Source organism: Stigmatopora nigra, chromosome 13 (assembly GCF_051989575.1).
Source record: "Stigmatopora nigra isolate UIUO_SnigA chromosome 13, RoL_Snig_1.1, whole genome shotgun sequence".
NCBI lineage: Eukaryota > Metazoa > Chordata > Actinopteri > Syngnathiformes > Syngnathidae > Stigmatopora > Stigmatopora nigra.
This window is the reverse complement of record NC_135520.1, coordinates 4,091,723-4,111,172: the sequence shown is the minus strand read 5'-3', so window position 1 is coordinate 4,111,172 and position 19,450 is coordinate 4,091,723. Positions and strand designations below refer to the sequence as shown.

At 39.4% G+C, this 19,450-nt stretch overlaps 1 protein-coding gene across 2 annotated transcripts in view; it reads left to right on the top strand.

Moving 5' to 3' along the window:
• Window positions 1-574: 574 nt before the first annotated feature.
• The window catches only part of LOC144206143 (formin-like), a 31,660-nt gene continuing 12,784 nt past the window's right edge, over window positions 575-19,450 (top strand). Inside the window, exons 1-9 of one of the 2 annotated variants that reach the window (XM_077730923.1) lie at window positions 575-899; window positions 1,096-1,203; window positions 1,578-3,078; window positions 6,860-7,026; window positions 10,800-10,920; window positions 11,306-11,367; window positions 12,212-12,918; window positions 13,910-14,051; window positions 18,341-18,428. In XM_077730923.1, the coding sequence (XP_077587049.1) occupies window positions 1,668-3,078; window positions 6,860-7,026; window positions 10,800-10,920; window positions 11,306-11,367; window positions 12,212-12,918; window positions 13,910-14,051; window positions 18,341-18,428 (2,698 nt within the window). In that variant the 5' untranslated portion in view covers window positions 575-899; window positions 1,096-1,203; window positions 1,578-1,667. Of the gene's footprint in view, window positions 900-1,095; window positions 1,204-1,577; window positions 3,079-6,859; window positions 7,027-8,365; window positions 10,695-10,799; window positions 10,921-11,305; window positions 11,368-12,211; window positions 12,919-13,909; window positions 14,052-18,340; window positions 18,429-19,450 lie in introns of those variants that run through there. The other variant, XM_077730924.1, reaches the window with a different exon arrangement.

Sequence of the window (19,450 nt, the reverse complement as noted above, 5' to 3'; positions counted from 1 at the left end):
GTAAAGCTATAATTTTGTCATACGCTGCTGAGGATATGATGACTACTAGGCTTTTTGTCAAGTCAATGATGACGACAATGCCTATGTCTTTTCATTTTCATTATAACATTCCCAAACGTTTTTTCATCTTCTTAATTGTAAATATTTGTTGTTTTCTTTTTTTATTTATTTATTGAAAAACATAAAAAGGGCGAAACAGTGATATACAAACTATTTAACTTTAATTTGTCATTTTAATCCAAAAATATAAATATTGTATTTATTCATTTTTACTTTTTATAGCATGAATAGGCTCTTGCCCCCCGTGAGGATAAGCAGTTCAGAATATCAATTTATATTTTTAACTAAAAATCAAGGGCAAAACCTAGACATTTTTGTTTTTTAATTCAAAACAAAAATAAAAATATATCCTGGATATTTTAAAATAGTTTTTCTTTTTTTTTTAATGTTGAAAAAAAGGATGGGGAGGGAAGGAATTTTCTGACTCACTCTGGATCTGGCCAATGACATTGGTACCCAAGCGTGTTGTTTCACTACCATTATTCCCCACGAGACGTCACTGTTTCTATTTTAGGGCTGTCCTTGAAAATACACTCAAAAATGAATGATTCACTTGTTTTCGCAATTCATCACTAGAGTAAAATATTACTATACTTATTTGCGAATTTTATGTATTCATTATCGGTGAATAACTAGCCACTTTAGCACACCTGCGATCTACAGCTGCACTGACTCCAAATGCAAAAATGTAGCCAATCACTTTATCGTTGAACAGTGCGGCTTTCTTCCATTCGATGCGAGAAGCGTCAATCATGGCAGATGAGCTCGGAGGAACCGCGATGAGCCTGGCCGGCTGCAACACAGACATCATAAAAATGTTTATCTTGCAACCGAATTAGGTAAGCAATCATCAATTTTACTTGAATGCAGTATGATGGAATACCATCTGCAGGTGCATCTGCATACTGCGCACTTTGCCTTGCCAACTGCAACACAGGATCGCAAAGTGAAGATGAAATTAATCTTTTAAGACAGTAACCGTGTTTATTATTTGCAGCCGATTTAGCGCAATATATATATTTATTTTATTTGCAGATTTTCTAGCAGCGCCACCGATGGTGGTCGAATGATGATAACATTGTTTGGAACACACGTGCTTGTTTTTATGGCAAGGTGACGTCAACCCCCTGGGATTTGTCTGATGTAAGTACTAGAAGCATTATTAAAGTGTTTTAAAGTTGTTCCTTGCTGTTAAATATGAAGATCTTGCATGGTTTGTAAGAATAAAGGAATTGCGATTTAAATTATGGACGATACGCGTGTCAGTAAACATTTAACCGTGCGTGCTGTCTTGTTAATATTTCAGCGTTAACGCGTCAAAGGAAAAAGATACAAATCGGGTCTTTATGATTTCACCCATTTTGAGAGTTGTCTTTGAAGACAAATGAAATAAACATTAAGCAAACGGATGTCAACAATGTAACATTTTACAGCCATCATCTCAAAATTGCTGATGATACCTTTTTATGTTATGTTCATGTATTTCCTCAAATGTTTGGTTGTGTATTGTCCAACAGCATCCGTATGGGCCTTAAAATGAACAATCCAATCCACCCATTGGTCCATCATTTCCTGGGAGATCTTTGGTGATCTACGTGTCGTCCATCATGGAGGGCAGACACACTTTTTTAATTCTCTACGTGCCCATTCGTGAGCTCAGTCATGTCAGTGTGTATTTCCCAAAGATGCCCGTCCGGAGCTTTGACAACAAGAGGTGCACCCCTCTTTCACTTCGGACCGGTAATGACCGTGACTGTGGAAAGAAGCATCTCGCTGCGTCCAAACAAAGAGACCAGTCTTCCAATTCTTTGGGCATACCTCTCAGCAACCCGCGATTGACGAAAGTTGCCGTTGCAGAACTTTGCTCGCTAGCTGCAGAGCATCACCAGTTGCTGGCAGACCTGTTATCCCTTTGCAGGGATTGTGCCAACAAAGTCAAAATGGGTAACCAAATTGGGAAAATACCAGATTACAAGGAGGTTGACTCAAAGGATGGGGTCATCTGCTGCAACAATTTAAGAAGTTCTTCACAGCGTATAACAACAAAGAGCCGAAAGATGAAGGAAGGAAAACGGTCTGATAGTACAAAGTGTTCCCCGCACAGTAAGTTGAAGACGGACGTTTCAAACGGAGATCCACACTTTGACTTTCTCGCTAATGATAATGAAACCATAGTCTCCGAAACGGAGGGGATTCCTTCTGTCCATTCTTCTCAGAGTTCTTTTATCGGTGAAGCTGCTAATCCTCTCCTGCCCATGGATGAGCAGTTCCAGATTGCTCGAGAGGGATGGGATTTTACGCAGGACAACCAGACTTTGGATTCAGACGTTGATTTCTGCAACGACCTCTCCGAGTATGACAGCGAGCAGGGTTTTGAGTCGGCCTCTTGCAGTCTGATGGCGGTTGTGACCCGGAGAGAAAGTGGGAGTAACCTTCGGCCTGTAAAGAAGATTCCGACGGTCAAGTCCACGCAGCAGCGGCATGGTGAAGACAACCAGAGGGATGAGTGTGTGCGATTGGTACCTAAACTGCAGGATTTGATGGGCGACATGCAACGTGCCAGTCATATGAGCCCAGATAGTTCAGGATCATCAGGTTCTCACCCAGGAATCGGCACCTTAACTAACGATTATGGACAGCCAAGACTTTCAAGCAGAGAGAATCGTCCTGTTTTGGTGACTGGAGAAAAGCCTGCTCAAAGGCTTGCGGCGGCGGGGCTATGGTTGCCCCTCTCCCATACATGTGAAACCTTATCATTAGGCAAACCTCATTCTAGGAGTCCTTCCTCACCTTACCTGGCTTGCGCGAACAGTCTACAGAGCATGTCACCAAGCCCGAAACTCAACCATCGCATAGTGCTGCTCTCGGATAAAGATGGAGATGGGTCGGGCAAAGTCTTTGCTGAGGTCACTGACAAGAATGGCAATAGGCGAAGTGTCACAAATCTAGATTTGAATCTGAGTAGGCGGCCCAGCAGCTCTGGAAAGTGGAATTCTTCCAGCACCTCCACAACAACGGGTGAGTTATTTTGGCATCCTAACTCATTGACGGAGATAGGCGTCCCATCCATTTTGATGGTCAAATTGTATTTGATGTATTATTATCTGTGTCAATGGCAGGGAAACATCATCACTCAGTCCCAGTCTTCCGTAATGGTTTTGAGGTGTTTAAGAAGTCATACCTGGCAACTTTGGCCAATTGCTCTCTTTATTAAGCGATTTTAAAAATATAATAACATAAGAAGTACAAATGCAACACAGCACATATTTACTCACAGGGCGCACTTAAAATTCTTAGTAGTTCAAATGTGTCCTCTGTAGAGGACATTTGTAAACCTAAATATCTCCCACCCAGTGCATCCAATCACATTAACAACTGTGCTCTATGGAGGAGATTCAGAGCTTTCCAATGATACCAAATCTCTTTTGCAGTATTCCAATTACTTCACATAGATTCAAAATAAATTTGATTGGACATTTTTTTCCTAGTCAGGGTAGATATTAAAAATAAATAAACAAAAAAAAACGGATGAGAATGTTATCTTTACAGAGCTGATCAATTCCATCTTTAGCTTGTTTTATGTTTTCATTTTGATAGTTATTGACAAAACACTGATACAACGGGGAAGTTTGACTTTTATTTTTAGTTGAAAATTTCCTCCTTTTTTTTACCCCAAACTTGCCAGAATCTTTTTCTGGTTGTTGTCTCTCACTCTAGAGTCATCCAGTTCAATACCTCAAATATTTATTGTCTGACGTATAGCAGGCAACACTTTAATTGCATTACACCGTTCATTCCAGCCAGGGCATAAGAAAGTGAAAAGTGCAAGTGCGCTTTTCTTTTTGCAAGCTTTCACTCAACATAATGGGATACTGCCGTGTAACCTTGTTTGGCCACGGTAAACAATGGGCAGCTCCTTTCAGGTAATGAAGTGGAATCAGTATGTCACACATTGTTATTTTGCTGTAGGATTCACAGAATTTGGAATGTCTTGACTTCAACCAGTTTCATCAGGCTTATCTGCTTCACGAGTCTGAGGGAGCAGTGAACCAAATTATCTAATATCTTCAAGTTGGTGGCCTGTCAATTCTAATAAAAGCACTGCTTAATGTTCCTCTATTCTTGCTTCCCATTTTCCACCAGCAAATGAATAACCGTTTGTAAGAACTGCATTTGTTTTTTCTGCTCCAGTTCATAGCACTTTCCTTCGAGGTTTTGGAATCAATCAGTTTTTCCACAGTAAATGTGTGGTGAAACAAGCAGAATGATTCATATTAAGCACAAATGTTTTTTCTACTATACATGATGATGATGATCCTCCATCCTGATTAAGGGCATCTCAACAGGCCATATGGCTACTTGCGTGACTTTGTCTGATTATGTTACGGTTTTTATTGTACAAAATAGGGCAGCTTTTTTTTAAAAGCTTTGTCTTTAGTACTCCATAATTCACAGTATATTTCCAGACCACTTACATTTGCAGCAATGTCAAACATTGTTAAATCAAAAACAATCTCTGAAAAGATATGTTAAATGTGACATTGTTATTGATCAAATTATGTAGGTCTATTAGTGAATTTTATTCACAGTTACAGTCAATGGGAAATCAAAGGCTAGACTTAGGAGGCAGAATAGTGTAGTGTGGATTAAATCCGATTCTGGCAAATATGTCGGATCGGCCAAAGTGATTATAGTAATGTCTTTGTGTAATATTTGTAAACACCCTGTCAAGCAGTACTTTTTTTTTAATACAAGAAATTATGATTTTTTTTATTTGTTATATATTTCCAGTTATTTTAATGGTCCATAAATATGGGTATTAGCTTTGCATTGGATGGCTAACAGCTAAACATATCTTTGAAAAATCAGATCAAAAGACAAATCTGCATCAGGAAATCTTCCAACCACCGGTCCGTGGACCTGTACTGGTCCGTGAGCCACCGAGTTCCGGTCCGACAAAGTAAAAATATTAACCTTTTCAATCTCACCCTCCTACTTGAAAAGAGAATAGTTGTTATAATAATAATGAATAATTGCTATTACCCTTGGTACTTGTTTTCTTTTTTTTTTTTTTTTTGCTGTCTTGGGTGTCGTTCTTGCACCAAACCCACCCCCACACACATTTTGTCTTAAATTATCGCCCTCCCCATTAGCTGTTAGTCTGTGAGAAAATAGAAAAAGCTTTACCGGTCCGCGGTGAGTAAAAGGTTGCGGACCGCTGCCCTCAACCACGTAGGAAGATGAGAAATGACCAATCAGTGGCAAGTGGCTTAATCCGTCATGCTTCCCAACGCCACTCTACCAGGCCCTGACATTTGAAGGTTTCTGAGCCATCTATAACATTGCAACACCCACATGGACTTCATTTCATATTTGACATCCAAACCAACAAGTCTACATTTGAAGAAGAGTTTCTACTAAATAAACTGACCATGCCTAAAAGCATAGTGTCAATTTGTATGGAGGAGTAAGACCCACTTTTAGCATAATACTTGTCATACTCCAGTGTGTCATTTGAGCACCTCCTACATCCGCACTGCGTGTTGCTACTTATTGACATTATGGCTGTGTCCCGGCAGGGGTCCAGATTAAATAACTGTGAGATTCAATTTCCCTCTAGGTTAGATCAAAAAAAGTGCATTGATGTGCAAGAAGAAGAAGAGTAATCCATTAGATTTAAGTAGTAGTAGTTTTCTCCAATTTATATAATAGTTGATTTGTGCTGATTGTGTAATATACCTGCATTGAACTGTAGCAGTTACATTGCAGTGCAGTAAGTGTGTGTCTGTGTGTGTGTTTGTACGTGTACCAGACTGCAGTGTTGGGGTGAGAGAATTTTAAATTGCCCTAGTTTTTGGCCAGATGGCGGCAGTGTAGGCATCCTTATGTTTACTTTAAAAGGCTTTACATATTTTTAGGTCTTAGTGTTGAATTTTAAACTTGATTTTTGTTATTTTATGTATTCAAGAAGAAAAATGACTTGTTTTCATATTCTCCAAACCTGCTGCAGACATTTATATACCATTTCCTTATAATTTTCTATCATTTATGTGTTTCCTCATATCTTTTGTACAAATTGGGACACAATTGGTTCAGCTGGTAGTTGTCAAGGCCTTGGAATGAATTTGAAAATTTACATATAAAGTACACCTACTTACGAAATTTTCAAATTACAAAATAATTTCTGGAACCATATCATTTCGTAAGTAGAGGTTGGCGTATTACACTTGGTTCATGTTCTTGTTCCATCATTGATTCATTTTCCGTAAGTGTTTATACTCACAAGGGCTCCAGGGGTGCTTGAGCCTATCCCAGTAAACCATAAGCAGTAAGCGGGGAGACACCCTGATCTGATGCACTACATTTAAAATGACACAAAATAAAACATGGCAGCTCATTAATGATTCAGGAATCACTAATGTTGCATCTTATATTGCATATTTCTCAGTTTAAGAAGGCACAAAAAATGTTTTTACTAATGAAGTAGTAGTTGGATTCACTGAAGGTGTATCCGGATTGTCCTGATGGATCGCTATATAGTTTGCTGCTGGTATGGCCAGCCAAAGAAGGCTGAGTAAGTGCAGATAAAAATAGCTACATCCCCTGAGGCTTGCAGAAAAAAAACAGGACTGTCTATTGCTTGCTGCATGTTTGACGCTAAAAGATTCCGACGCCTTCTTGGAAACCAGTTGTAATATCCATGCAGGCGACATACCACAAGCACTTAGCGTATAATGGCGCATAATAGACTAATTATGCTTATCTTGCAAATGTTGTGTTTGTGAATCCCCTCCAATAGAGGACTCCCTCCTGCGTCACGATGATATTTGGCCGCTGGACGGCGATGGACCTCACGAGCCCCTATCCCGTATCCCCCGCCCTGATCACCTGGATTTTCTACGCATTACACCACCCGAGGATGACCTCATCGGGGATACACCTTATCGCCCCAAGATGGAGTGCACGGTGAGGAGGGTGCCTTAAAATGTTCCTTATGTTGCCATGGCGTTTTTCCCCAGTCAGCCATCTAAGCACATGATCACAAATTCTTGAAATGAATTAGAGGGTCATTGATTCTAATCTGCAGACTGATCCTAAGACAAAACGGACTGGGATAATCTCTTGTTCTGAGAAGTAAGAATAAAAACACAATTTTACTCTGAAACTTTTTGCATTATGAATGAAAATTCTAGTGCAAAGATTAACAATTGGACATTTATATTAATCCGAACTCCTTATTAAATACTTTTTATTATTGATTATTAGTTTACATTTCACATACGTCCATAATGTTTCTGATTTTGTTTTGTTGTGGCATCAGAACCAACAAAACAAGGGAACTAAATGTATTATTTAAATTGCGTTAGGACATTTTCAAAGGGTTGTTTTTTCAGTCCTTGATTATGTAAAGACTATGACGATAACTCTTTGCAATCAATTCTGGTACGCAGGGCCTCTTAAAGGATTTATTATGAATGGAGCCAATACAGCCAATACTTCTGTGAGTACATAACAAAATCCCTCGGCAGTACTCAGAAGGTTTTAAAAGTATGAATACATTATAATACCTGAAATATCATGAAAGCCATCTATAAATGACAACGATCAACCGAAGATTTATGTCATGGGTGTGGTTGATGTGAACATACATATACATACATATGCATACATATGCATTCATATACATTCATATACATTCATATACATACATATACATATATATACATATATATCTACATATACACATGTATGTGTGTATATATACATGTATATATATACCCGTATATACACATATATACGTATGATATGTATATATATACACACATGTACGTATGTATTTGTATATATATACACATGTATATATACACGTATATGTATATACACATGTATATATACACGTATATGTATATACACATGTATATATACACGTATATGTATATACACATGTATATATACACGTATATGTATATACACATGTATATATACACGTATATGTATATACACATGTATATATACACGTATATGTATATATACATGTATATGTATGTATATGTATATATACACATATGTATGTATATATACATATGTATATATGTATACATACACATGTGTATATATGTGCAATATGTATATAAATAAATCATAATTACAGTGAAGTGGCAAACTAGGAACAAGGAAAATGTTCCCGTTTTTGTGTTGCACATTCCTCCGTTGGATTAGGTGCCAAGCAGATTGTGTAAGAAATTGTAATGTGGATAACCTTTTGCTGCTTAGAACAAGTCCGAAAAAGTCCCATTTTATAACTGAGTAAAGTAGTACATATAATTATACCTAATACATCACTTGTGTTAGCTGAACCTTACAATCCAGCAGCCAATTGGTGCAATGGACGTGTTTGCTTTTGTAACTATGCCACACACACCGCCCATTTGCGTTTACTACTTTGCTGCCTTTTTTTAAAAAAGTGAGGTAATCAGATACCTGTGACTGGTGCTACAGGTTCCCTCCCAGAAAGGGAGGGACGTGAAGAAAGGCGTCCACAGACTGGGTAGACCAGTGAGACGCTCTCTCCCCAGAACTTGCAAGTTTTTTACCCCTCATACAACAATCGGCGGGACTTTTTCTACTTCTCAAGGAGACTTTGCTAAACGACACAGACGTGAACCAAAAGGAAATGCTCAGTCATGGACCACAAACTTTATGGCAGTGCTAAGAGAAGGATAATCCACATCTTCAACATGGAAAGTACAGCTCACCTTGTGGGAATAGTAGGAAATGCTTTGTGAAAGTTGAACTCTGCTCTCCTTTCCAATGAAGATTACAACAGGACAAACCAAGCTATTGACGTGACACGAGGAATATTCTCATCAAACTTTGACCACTACTCACAACTATTAGTTGTCTTTATTTGACCAAATGAATGCCTTTTCTATTCAATCTGTTTATGTGTCACACAACCGGTAACGTTGTTTGTAGAAGGTAAGGGGAGATTTGTCCGTACAAAGACCTTTTGTTTCCTGCCAATGGTGAAGGTGGAATAGGAGCAGCTTTGTGACTAACAGCTTGGACATTCAGCCAACACTGCTGCATATTTTAGTGTTTTTCTTTTTGATTCATGCTAACGTGACATTTGATCAAGAATGGACAATTCCAGTGATCTCTCAGAAGAAGGGCCAAAGCCAACTGTCTCATTGTTAAATGTCTTTAACAATCTCCTCACTAGGGAAAGGTCACCATCAGATGCACAACCTGCTGTTCTCACCTCTTTTAAAGGACTTTCAGATGTTGAACAATGCCATACTCTTCATAAAGAAGAAAGTGACGATGTAGATGCTTTCTGTGTTGGAGAACAAGATGTTGGCAAATGGAAAACTCACCAGTCTGCCAGTCCAAATAAAATGGATGGAGATACAGTACTGGTAACTAGAGTGGACACACACAGTGGCTCTGAAGATGAAGAGGATAGGGTGGCCTTTAAAAGCAGTAACCTGTCAAAGAGGCCGGTCATTATCAAGAAGTCTAGCCTACCTGAGGATAGCAAAGATGCTCTATGTCATAAGAATGAAGATATGGCGGCGCGAGATGCCCTCGAGTCCGGGTCGCATGTTCCGGAGTTTCGAACACACGGATTTAAGAAATCACCTTTGGAGTCTTTTTTATTGCCTGACAAGGTCAATCGAAGCGCTGACCTTCAGACTATCCCGACTTCCAGTGAAGAAACGACTCGTGTATTTAACAAATTAAATGTATCACACACAAAAAACGATGGAAGTAAACAAATGAAAGAAGAGAAAAACTATGAAGGAATAGATTGTTCTCTGCCTGTTTCCTCTATTATCATAGATGGAAATACCACAGTGTCCCCAACCTTACAGAAATCTGGGCCGAAATATGAAGAATCACACTCCAAAAAAGTGATTCCCAATGTACAGGAGCAGTCAGCCAATGTGGATAAAAGAAAATCAACATTGCTCTCATCTGGTAACCTCCAAACAAATAGCAAAGTTTCATCCGAGCATTCATCTTCACCCAAGACTCCAGTTGCGTCATTGTCCAGCTCAACTCAAACCAAGGAGGCGTCGCCCTCTACGCCCACTTCTTTCCAGAGGCCAGCTGTCTTTAGTGGTGTGCGGGTGCTGAAAAGAGGAGCAGTTGGGGATGAGAGAGAAACTGTGTCAGAGATCAAGCAGAGTGAAAAAGATGCTGACCTGGCATTGCTCAGCCTAAAGAAAACTGTCAACAAAGCTAAGCTCCTACCCGAGCAAAAGTCATCCATTCCAACTAAGAAGCAGATCGAGCCTAAACCTCTCTCAGAGAATCTAACGAGCAGTCTGGGTAAAAATAATGAGGCCAAAAAAGATCCAGGAACGAACAAAACCAATGATTCTGGCGCTGGAGATACAATGGAAGGAGAGAAATCCAACAATCCAGAAATCAGGAAAACCTCCGAAATGGCGTATGACGCTTTTCGGAGCATTTTTGGCCCTAAATCGGTCAAAAAAGATAAAATGGAACCCGTGGATCTGGAAGCAGTGAGAAAGAAGATTAAGAATGACAAAGAAAGTCTGAGATCAATTTTTGAGAGAACTTCCAAATCTCCAAGCAGGGAAACGAAAGCTCCAACAGAAGTTAACGTATGTTATCAGCTGTTTCCCATCGCTTTGTTTACACAACACATTGTGAATATACTATTAATGAAAGGAAATAAATAATCAAGTTACATTGTTCTGTGTTCACAGATGGAGGACACGTCACCTGCTGACAGTGAGGATCGGACTCCGGGTCGTCTACAGGCTGTTTGGCCGCCGCCCAAATCCAAAGAGGATGAGGAAAAAGTCGGACTTAAGTACACAGAAGCAGGTGAGAGGAAATCATTGATTTTTTTTATCATTCATTTGTTCATATTCTAATCATCTAAACAATTTTCTTAATAGAACACAAGTCATAATAGACTGTATTGTGACTTGAAAAAAATGTTTTACACCACTTTGCCACCTGCATAATTGAAAACTGGTTAGTTAGGTTGCAAAGTTGGCCTTTTCATTCAGGATGACCCAACCCTTTGTAGATATGAATCTCTTACTTTATCAAGCACAGCTGCATGGCATGTAGAACCAGAAATTCAGTTTGATTTTTCAATTAGTCATTCTGTCTATAAATACTCAAAATGGCAACAATGACAGTTGATGCATTTGGTACGTCAGGAACAGCCAATTTAGGTGAATTGTTTTCTGCTTGCTTTCAGAACACCATGCTGCTCTTTTGCAACTACAGAGAGAATGCAGGGAAGACTTTGAGCGAAGGCATGTAAGTATGTTTAATTATGATCCTTCAGTGCTTTGCGAATGCAACAAAAACAGTGAGATGATGGTGGACATAGTATATGGACAAAAATCTTAGTACTAACATGCAGTTACATGTTCTTAACACAAGATAGCACCAAGTGAGCATAAAATCTTCCAGCACAGTAGTAGCACCTCGTCACAATATTCCAATAAAGATAAAAATTCTATCCAAATAATTGAATACCAACAAATCAACATGTATTTTAACCAGAGGTCATGGACTTCTATTGTTATGCTTATTATTACCTCTGGTGTACAAAGGATGGATGCAATTGTTTAACATCCATTCCAGCTCTTGAATTTACACTCTAATGAGTAAAAACAAAAACAAAATAAAAAGCATATAGGTTTAAATAAAGAGCAACCAAAACAGAAGATACATATATACTTTTACAGAAGAATATATAACAATATTTAATCAACATCTGACCTCAGAGGGTTTTGTTAGTCTTTTTGTGTGAAGGCTTTCCTTTACTGTCCTTCACGGACTAATGCAATAACTATGAAACATGTATTATAGTGTGCCCACAACAAAGGATAGGAACGTGCCTTATGCTGTTTGGAAGTGAAACAAGTTAATAAGGAACATGTGTCTGGTTCATCGCTCAACAATTTCCTTGTTGTTTCTAATCAATACTTGGCTTTGCTTTTGTGTCTTATTGAAATTTCCATCATAAATTGGGTGGTATACATGTTCCCCAGCAAATCAACAATGAAATATTAACCATTTCATTGAATCCAAGGTCATTATGAGAGGAATGGTTCAAATCACACATCCAATTATAATTATTATTTTGCTTTTACAGTCTGATTTGGAGCTTCAGATCTTCCAAATTCGAGGCGAGCATGCCGTTACAATATCAGACCTTGAAGGTACCATCTCCAAAATGCAAAAAGACAGAGGCTATAACATGGAGCGCCGAGAGACCCGAGATGTGGCCGTGTCCACTGCGGACGATCAGACTATCAAAATCAGCCGCACTGTGGGAATCCAGACGGACAGAGACACCTTTATCAAAAGCCCAGAGGGTGAGGCGGGTTATCTCGGTCAAGCGGCCAGCCAAAATGTTCCCAAAAAACTCAACTTGGATTCTATCGAACACAATCTGGGGATTAAAACAACATTGGGGAATGCTGGGACGGCCCCGTCGAGTCGTTCGGGACCTCTCCCACCCCCGCCACCTCCGCTGCCAGCCATTATGGGAGTGTGTCCACCACCGCCACCAGCGCCACCTTTACACTTTGGGGGTGGGCCTCCGCCACCACCACCACCTCCCCCTCCTGGTCTACCCGGACCTGGCCCACCACCACCACCACCACCTCCTCCTCCTGGTCTACCCGGACCTGGCCCACCACCTCCTCCCCCTCCTCCAGGGGGTGGCCCACCACCACCTCCACTCTTTGGGGGGTTCAGCTTTAGTATGTTGGAGAAGCCTCCTAGAAAGCCTCCTATTGAACCCGCCTGTCCCATGAAGTCCCTCTACTGGACCAGGATACAAATACAAGATGACAAGTATGTATGTTTCTTCTATTGGTATGTTTTAACACAAATTGGAGACATTTTTTTGTACTGAATAACAACAGAATTACAGAATTAACACACAACATGGTCAAGTAAACAGTCTCTTTTTAAAAATGTATTGGCCTCCATTAACTAACATTAACATGACATGTTTTCACATTCATCACATATTAAAAATAGTATCTTAAAACACGGTTTAAAAAAGAAATCAAAGTTATGCCAGAATAATGGCAACTTTCCAATTTTATTATTATTTTTTTGCAGTGAACCAATTGCATTACTTAGAATAAGGAAACACTGTTGTACCAGTATTAATGTTATTATACATCCTAAATAAGTTTGGGGTTTAAAATGTTGTAAATTCAAAGGACATTCTAGGTGTTTTAGTTTATTGTTGTTTATATTCTCTTTTTAATCATTAATATTCTTATATTATTGAGATTATGTTTCCATATTATTTTGATATACTTTTATCTAGTATACTCTTGATTTTTTTTTTTTTACTTTGGACTATAGAATTGGTTTTACCTCATTTTTGGAACTCAAATTATTGTCTCTTGATTTGATTACCATAATTTAAGAGGGTTAACAGACTATTGATGTGTTGCTAACAGCAAAGTGTTAAACATCCTCTTGACTTTAAACAGCTCGTGTTCTTGTTTCTACATCTGTTTGTTTTTATTATCCATGTTACTCAGCAACTTCTGGATTCATTCACGGCTATTTCTTGGAAATGTTCCATCAGGACACAAACAAGCTTTGCATCAGTGTTTGGTGGGATTCATCACCTTGTACATAAGCTTTCCTTTTACAGGGTACAGAACGTGGCTGGGTTTAGTAAGATTCTTATCCATGTTCTGGATTCGACAGTGAAAATGATGTCATAAATCCACAAATACCACATTCGATTTCTAAGAACTCGACTTTGTGCCTTCATCCAATTGATGCAGTTGTGTTTTTTTTTTGTGTTTGTTTTTTTCAGCAACAACACATTGTGGGGCTCTCTTGAGGAGGCAGACATCATCGATACAAAAGAGTTTGAAGATCTTTTCTCCAAGGCCACACCTCAGCCATTGAAGAAGCCTCTGTCCGACACATATGAGAAGAAAGCCAAAACAAAGAAGGTATATTTACTTCATCTCCACTGATATTTATACTCCTATTTATTCTTTAGTTGTACATAGTTTTCCTTCACCTCTTGAAAAATTGAAAATTTCACATATCTCTCAATGAAATGTGAAAAGATTTGGAAGGTTTTTGTTCGGTCATTCACACTCACAAACTTACCGCCACTGGCGGGAATCGAGCATCAGGCAAGTGAACTACTACACCATCAGGATGCCTTGTACTATTATATCCATCACAAATGTGTGGGCAACAAAAATATAAATAAATAATGTTACATTTAATTGATTAATTAAAGCATCCCTTTGGGAAAAATAATATAGAAAGTTAAAAGTGACGAGTGATTAAAAAAATCAGTTTCTTCATTCATCATTCATTGATTTTCTGAAACCTATCCTCACGAGGGTCACAGGGTTGCTGGAACCTATCCCAGCTCAGTTTGGGAACCAGGTGGGGTACACCCTGAACTGGTAGACAGCCAATCGCAGGGCACAAAGAGATGGACAACCATCAAAACAAAAAACAAGTTTAATCCATTTAAATTGGAATTGTTTTATTGTAACCTATTGTGGGTAAGGATTGACTGATTCATTGTGTATGCTTCAGTAAGTGAGCTAATTGTACATTACAATTATACACTACTTGTAATCAAGGTGTTCAAATGAAAATGAACAGTAGTAGAGTGAAATAAGTGGTGTATTTCCTCAAACATTAGATGGAATTTCATGGGATTGTACTGCATTCAAATGAGGTGATTGCACTTTTTTTTTTAGCATTCAGTTAACCACCTAATGCGTTAAACATCTCGTCAGATTTTGCATTTCTGAACATCCGCTGCAGCCACTGCCCTGTCAGCACATGAGTCGCCTTGTGGTCCTGACTGTGGCGTCCGAGTAGACTGTCCCCTTTAAATCTATACACATCCCTTGTTCTGATCAATTTTTCAAGGCTCCACACGGGTCCTCGGGGTCATGCATACTCGCTATCCTTGGTCTCCATCCTTAAAATCAGCCTATACTGACTCTTAAGTGGCTAAAGTATTTGATCCGACAAAGACAGCCGTAACCAGACACAAACGCTTCCCAGTGGCTCCTATCGGGGCTGACGTCAGCTTTGAGGAAGTCTTAGCTGACTTGCGGAAAGTTTGTTCTTAATACTTGACATGAAAAATTGAAAATTAACCCATAATGTTCATGGTCAGCTTTATATCACTCCAGCACTCACAAGAATTTTCTATGAGTCTTCTTTTTAAATAAACTGTATTTAACAGTACTGGCCTTGACGTTTGCTCCCAGTCTTGAGGAAAAAAAAAAAAGTCTTTCAAAATCTAGTATCAGCATACTTCTAATGTGAGTAAGATGTACGTGGCTGAGATAATGAAGTGACGAGCTGATGTGAAACGAAAAACAAGTATTCGTGTCAGCCCCCCACACCCCATCGTTTGTGCTTAAAGGGATTCAGGTCAGCTCATAATTTGGCCGCAACCCTACAACTTCTCAACATCTAAACCTGTTTTATAATCAGGAATTCCTTAACACAGATCATGAGTCATCCTGGTTGAGAGAAGCTTGACAATTCTCAAATGCATTGTGAATTTGGAGAGATGTCTAAATAGTATTTTCATCCGTCCGTTGTGTATTTAAATGAATTTATCACTATCAGATGTCCAGTCTATTTGAAGTAGAAAAGTGGCAACATTCCCAGCTAGTCCTCACACTTCAAATCAATTGGACATTTAGAGTAGTCAATGGAAATGAATGTGTTAAAGTGCATGGCAGCATACCCCTTGGCATTTTCTGCACTTGCTCCAAAAGTGTTGCCAGATCATGTTATCCCCACAGCCTAAGGCCTCAATACAGTCCGAGACAAATGGGAGACGCTGGAATGCGTTCGTACATTATGCATATAATTCTCGTCCCTCATTTCCAACAACTCTGCACACCGTAGGTTTAACATTGGGGGATGTAGCTGATGCCTCCATGAGTAATTTAATCTTTATCATGTGTGCCACAGGGGGGGGAAAAAATCAAAGCTCTTATTTACTCTGGAGCCTTCTGCGTCCTGATTAACATATCAAAGAAGAAGGCGAGTGTGTGTAATTGCATGCATGTGGTTTTACTCCGCTAGGAGTGTACATATAGGATTTTTTTTTGGAAAGCGGAGCGAGCAAGCTGTTAGCATGTCAGTGCGGGCTTCATTGCGTGATGACAATGGGAGAAAGATCCAAGTTGGATGGATGAAATGAAATGGATCAGAGATTTCATGCAAAAACAAAAAATAAACGGCTTTTGGTTGCAGCCGTTATGTGCACTCATAGGGTGTTTATTGAAAACATGTTTGAAAGTGGTCGTAAGATGAACACCATTGGTTGAGACTGGTGTTTGTTTAGTCAGTTAAGGTAGTTATTGATAAGATGTGCCTGGGTGATAACAGGCTGAAGGCCGCCAATGTCACTCAACCATGCAATTGGAAATTTTGTTCCCTTTTCTTCCAATATCAGGCTGGTGAGTCATTAAAAAAAACATTCTTTCATTTTCAACATTGTATATTCTTGTCAGAGTCGCAGTGTCCTGAAGAGCCTATCCCAGTTTACTTTGAACGAAAGGTGGGCAAAACCCTAGACTGGTCGCCAGTCAGTCATAGGGTCCACATAGAAGCAGACAACCGTTCATACTGGCGCCAAGTGGGACTCAATCCCATGCTGACCTGACCAAAGTCAACCCAAAAAAAAACCTCGCCTGCTGCCCATAGTTGGCTGAAATAAGCTTCAGCACCCCTTGCGACCATTATGAGGTTAAGCAGTACAGAAAACAAATCAATGAAATGTTTGATTAGCCCCCATAGGATAAAAAGTCCCCTTTGGTTCCACAGGAGGGAGTCTTTCCCCATTTGATGTCTACCTGTTTCAGCATCAGCATCGGCGCCTTATCCCTATGAATGAGAGCAAACGTTCAGCATCACTTGTCTTTTCTCATTAACTTAACCATTGAGTCTAATTGGCAAGTTTCTGCAGCCGCAGCGAGAGGGAACGCCTCCCGGGCCGCTTTAAGTGTGGCCCGTTCACGGTGCTTAATTAGAGGTGTTGAGGAAAGCCTGTTGCTGAGCTGTCCATGGTCCCCAGAGTAGGGGGATCCCCAGTGATCCAGGTAATAGAGCCCAAAGCAGCATGGCACCCACTAACGCCCTGTAATGCAATACCTACTTCTAAGACTTTTGCACGCCAGCTCCCACTGGACGACCCAGTAGCCGACAACATCATAATACCTAATGAAGAAGCCTGACACATTAAGTTTTAGAGCGGGGGCCTTACCTTGCCAAAACTCTCTTTGCCTTTACGGCTAATTCAGTCGTAAGTAATTGTGACCATGTGTAGGCAGAAATAAAAATCCTGTGAATTTATAGTTTGTTCCAAAAAAAAAAGCCTGCTTCTGGTTGCTTGGCTCTTCGAGATTGTCCTTTTATGGTGCCACTTTGTACTTTTCACCGCCACTTGATATTTTTGGATGATATCATACATGTGTGTTCTGCATTCAAGTGGACAAGTGGCTTTTTCTCCCTCTCCAGCTAATGTAATTAATTTTGAAAATGTTCTGGCTAAACGATCAAGCAAATAAATCCAGGAATTTGATTAGAAAAAACGCTGGTGAATTAATTAGTGGCTGTGAAATGTTTTTTTTTTTTTTTACGTGTTGGATTTTGTTTATTTAATATACTAATTTTGGAAGATACTTTGGCCTCCAGTGGCTACAGGGAATATGTCATAACGCTGTATAATAAGGCTGTAAGTTTTGTATAAGTTACTGTTTATTAATGCATGTTAACTTAGTTTAGTCATTTGGGGTTAATTTAGGTTCTATGTTTAAAGAGTTAAAGAGTGGAGGAATTTAAGCTATAGCTTTTTAAAAAAGGTGCAGCAGTACCTCTGCTTACGAATGCCTCTACATACAAAATATTCAGGTTATGAAAACTTATTGTTCCAAGTTACGAAACCTCAAACCAAAAACAGGTCCCGTAGTAGCTGTTATTGTTATATATTGACATTGTTGTGCTAGAGTTGCTCTCCTATTGGTGTTTTCCAAATACCCAGACCAGATATATATGCAGAGTATTCATATGATATTTAACTTGATTTACTTCATGTAAATAACACCCACTTATGCCCCCTGTCAATGTTATGAACTGTCATTTGCCTGACAGCCCACCAAAATCTGACCTTCACAATGTTACTACACAAGTAAATGTGCGCCATTCTGTTTAACAATAGCAAGGAATTTTGGTTTGTCTCCAGATAATCAAGCTGCTGGACGGGAAGCGTTCGCAAGCTGTCGGCATCCTTATATCGAGCCTGCATCTGGAAATGAAAGACATTCAACAAGGTAAAAAAACATTTCCCGCTATCGACATGTCTACATTCATTTTGAATGCCTCTATAGTAGAGAGCACACATCTAGATGCCATGTTCTAAATTAATATGCAGACATTACAATGTTTCCATTGAACTATAAATTCAGTGGGCTCTTGATGAAATGCAGATAGATGAAGTATTCTCAGTTTTAAACTGGCAGCGGAAGATCATTTCCTACATTTTTGACAGCTTCTGATTTGTAACCCCAGACGCCATTTAGTATTTGTTTCCCTTTCAAGTGGAATGTGGAGGATTTTTCCAGTTTCCGCGATGGGAAAGCAAAGGCCTCCATTTGTCAAAATGAAGACAGCGGCACTGCCATAAAAGCAAAGCTCAAATCCAGTCAGCGCTGTTTACAATCAAATGTCCGTCTGCTTCATTGGAGGCAATGCCCAGTTGGACACGGTGGTTCATTTGCGGTAAACACAGGCGCGCGGAAACATGGGAAAATAGTGCGTTGTCCCGGGATGGTGGCTGAAAAAGCTTGCCGCCTGCCAGTCTGAGCACGCGACCAGCAGATCTGTTTATTGTATCCAGTGACGGTTTCTGTGAGCTTAATGGCACTGACACCCTGCTAATGATCGAAACATGAAGTAAACCACTTTCAACAGTTAGCAGAAATAAATTGACTACATAAAATCCCCTAAAAACAGGCAGATAAAAGCAGGAAGGCAGTGTGTGTGCCATCTTCTAAAATCTAAACTCTTATTTCTTGTGGTTTTGACAAAAAGTTGTGAGATGCTCAAAACGAACACATGTAAGTTAATTATTCTATTTCTCCTTTCACGCCGTTAGACATCCAGTTCAAATAGATTGAGCGTCTGTTTTCCTAATTGGAGTGCTGTGCGATATGAGGATAAATGCCAAAATAATCATAAATTATCCATCTTCATATGTGTTAATACTCACAGATTGCCATTGATGGTGCTAGACCGCCAATTCATTTAGTCTATTTAAAAGGACTTGTAGTTAATAGTTTTATGTCAACTTTAA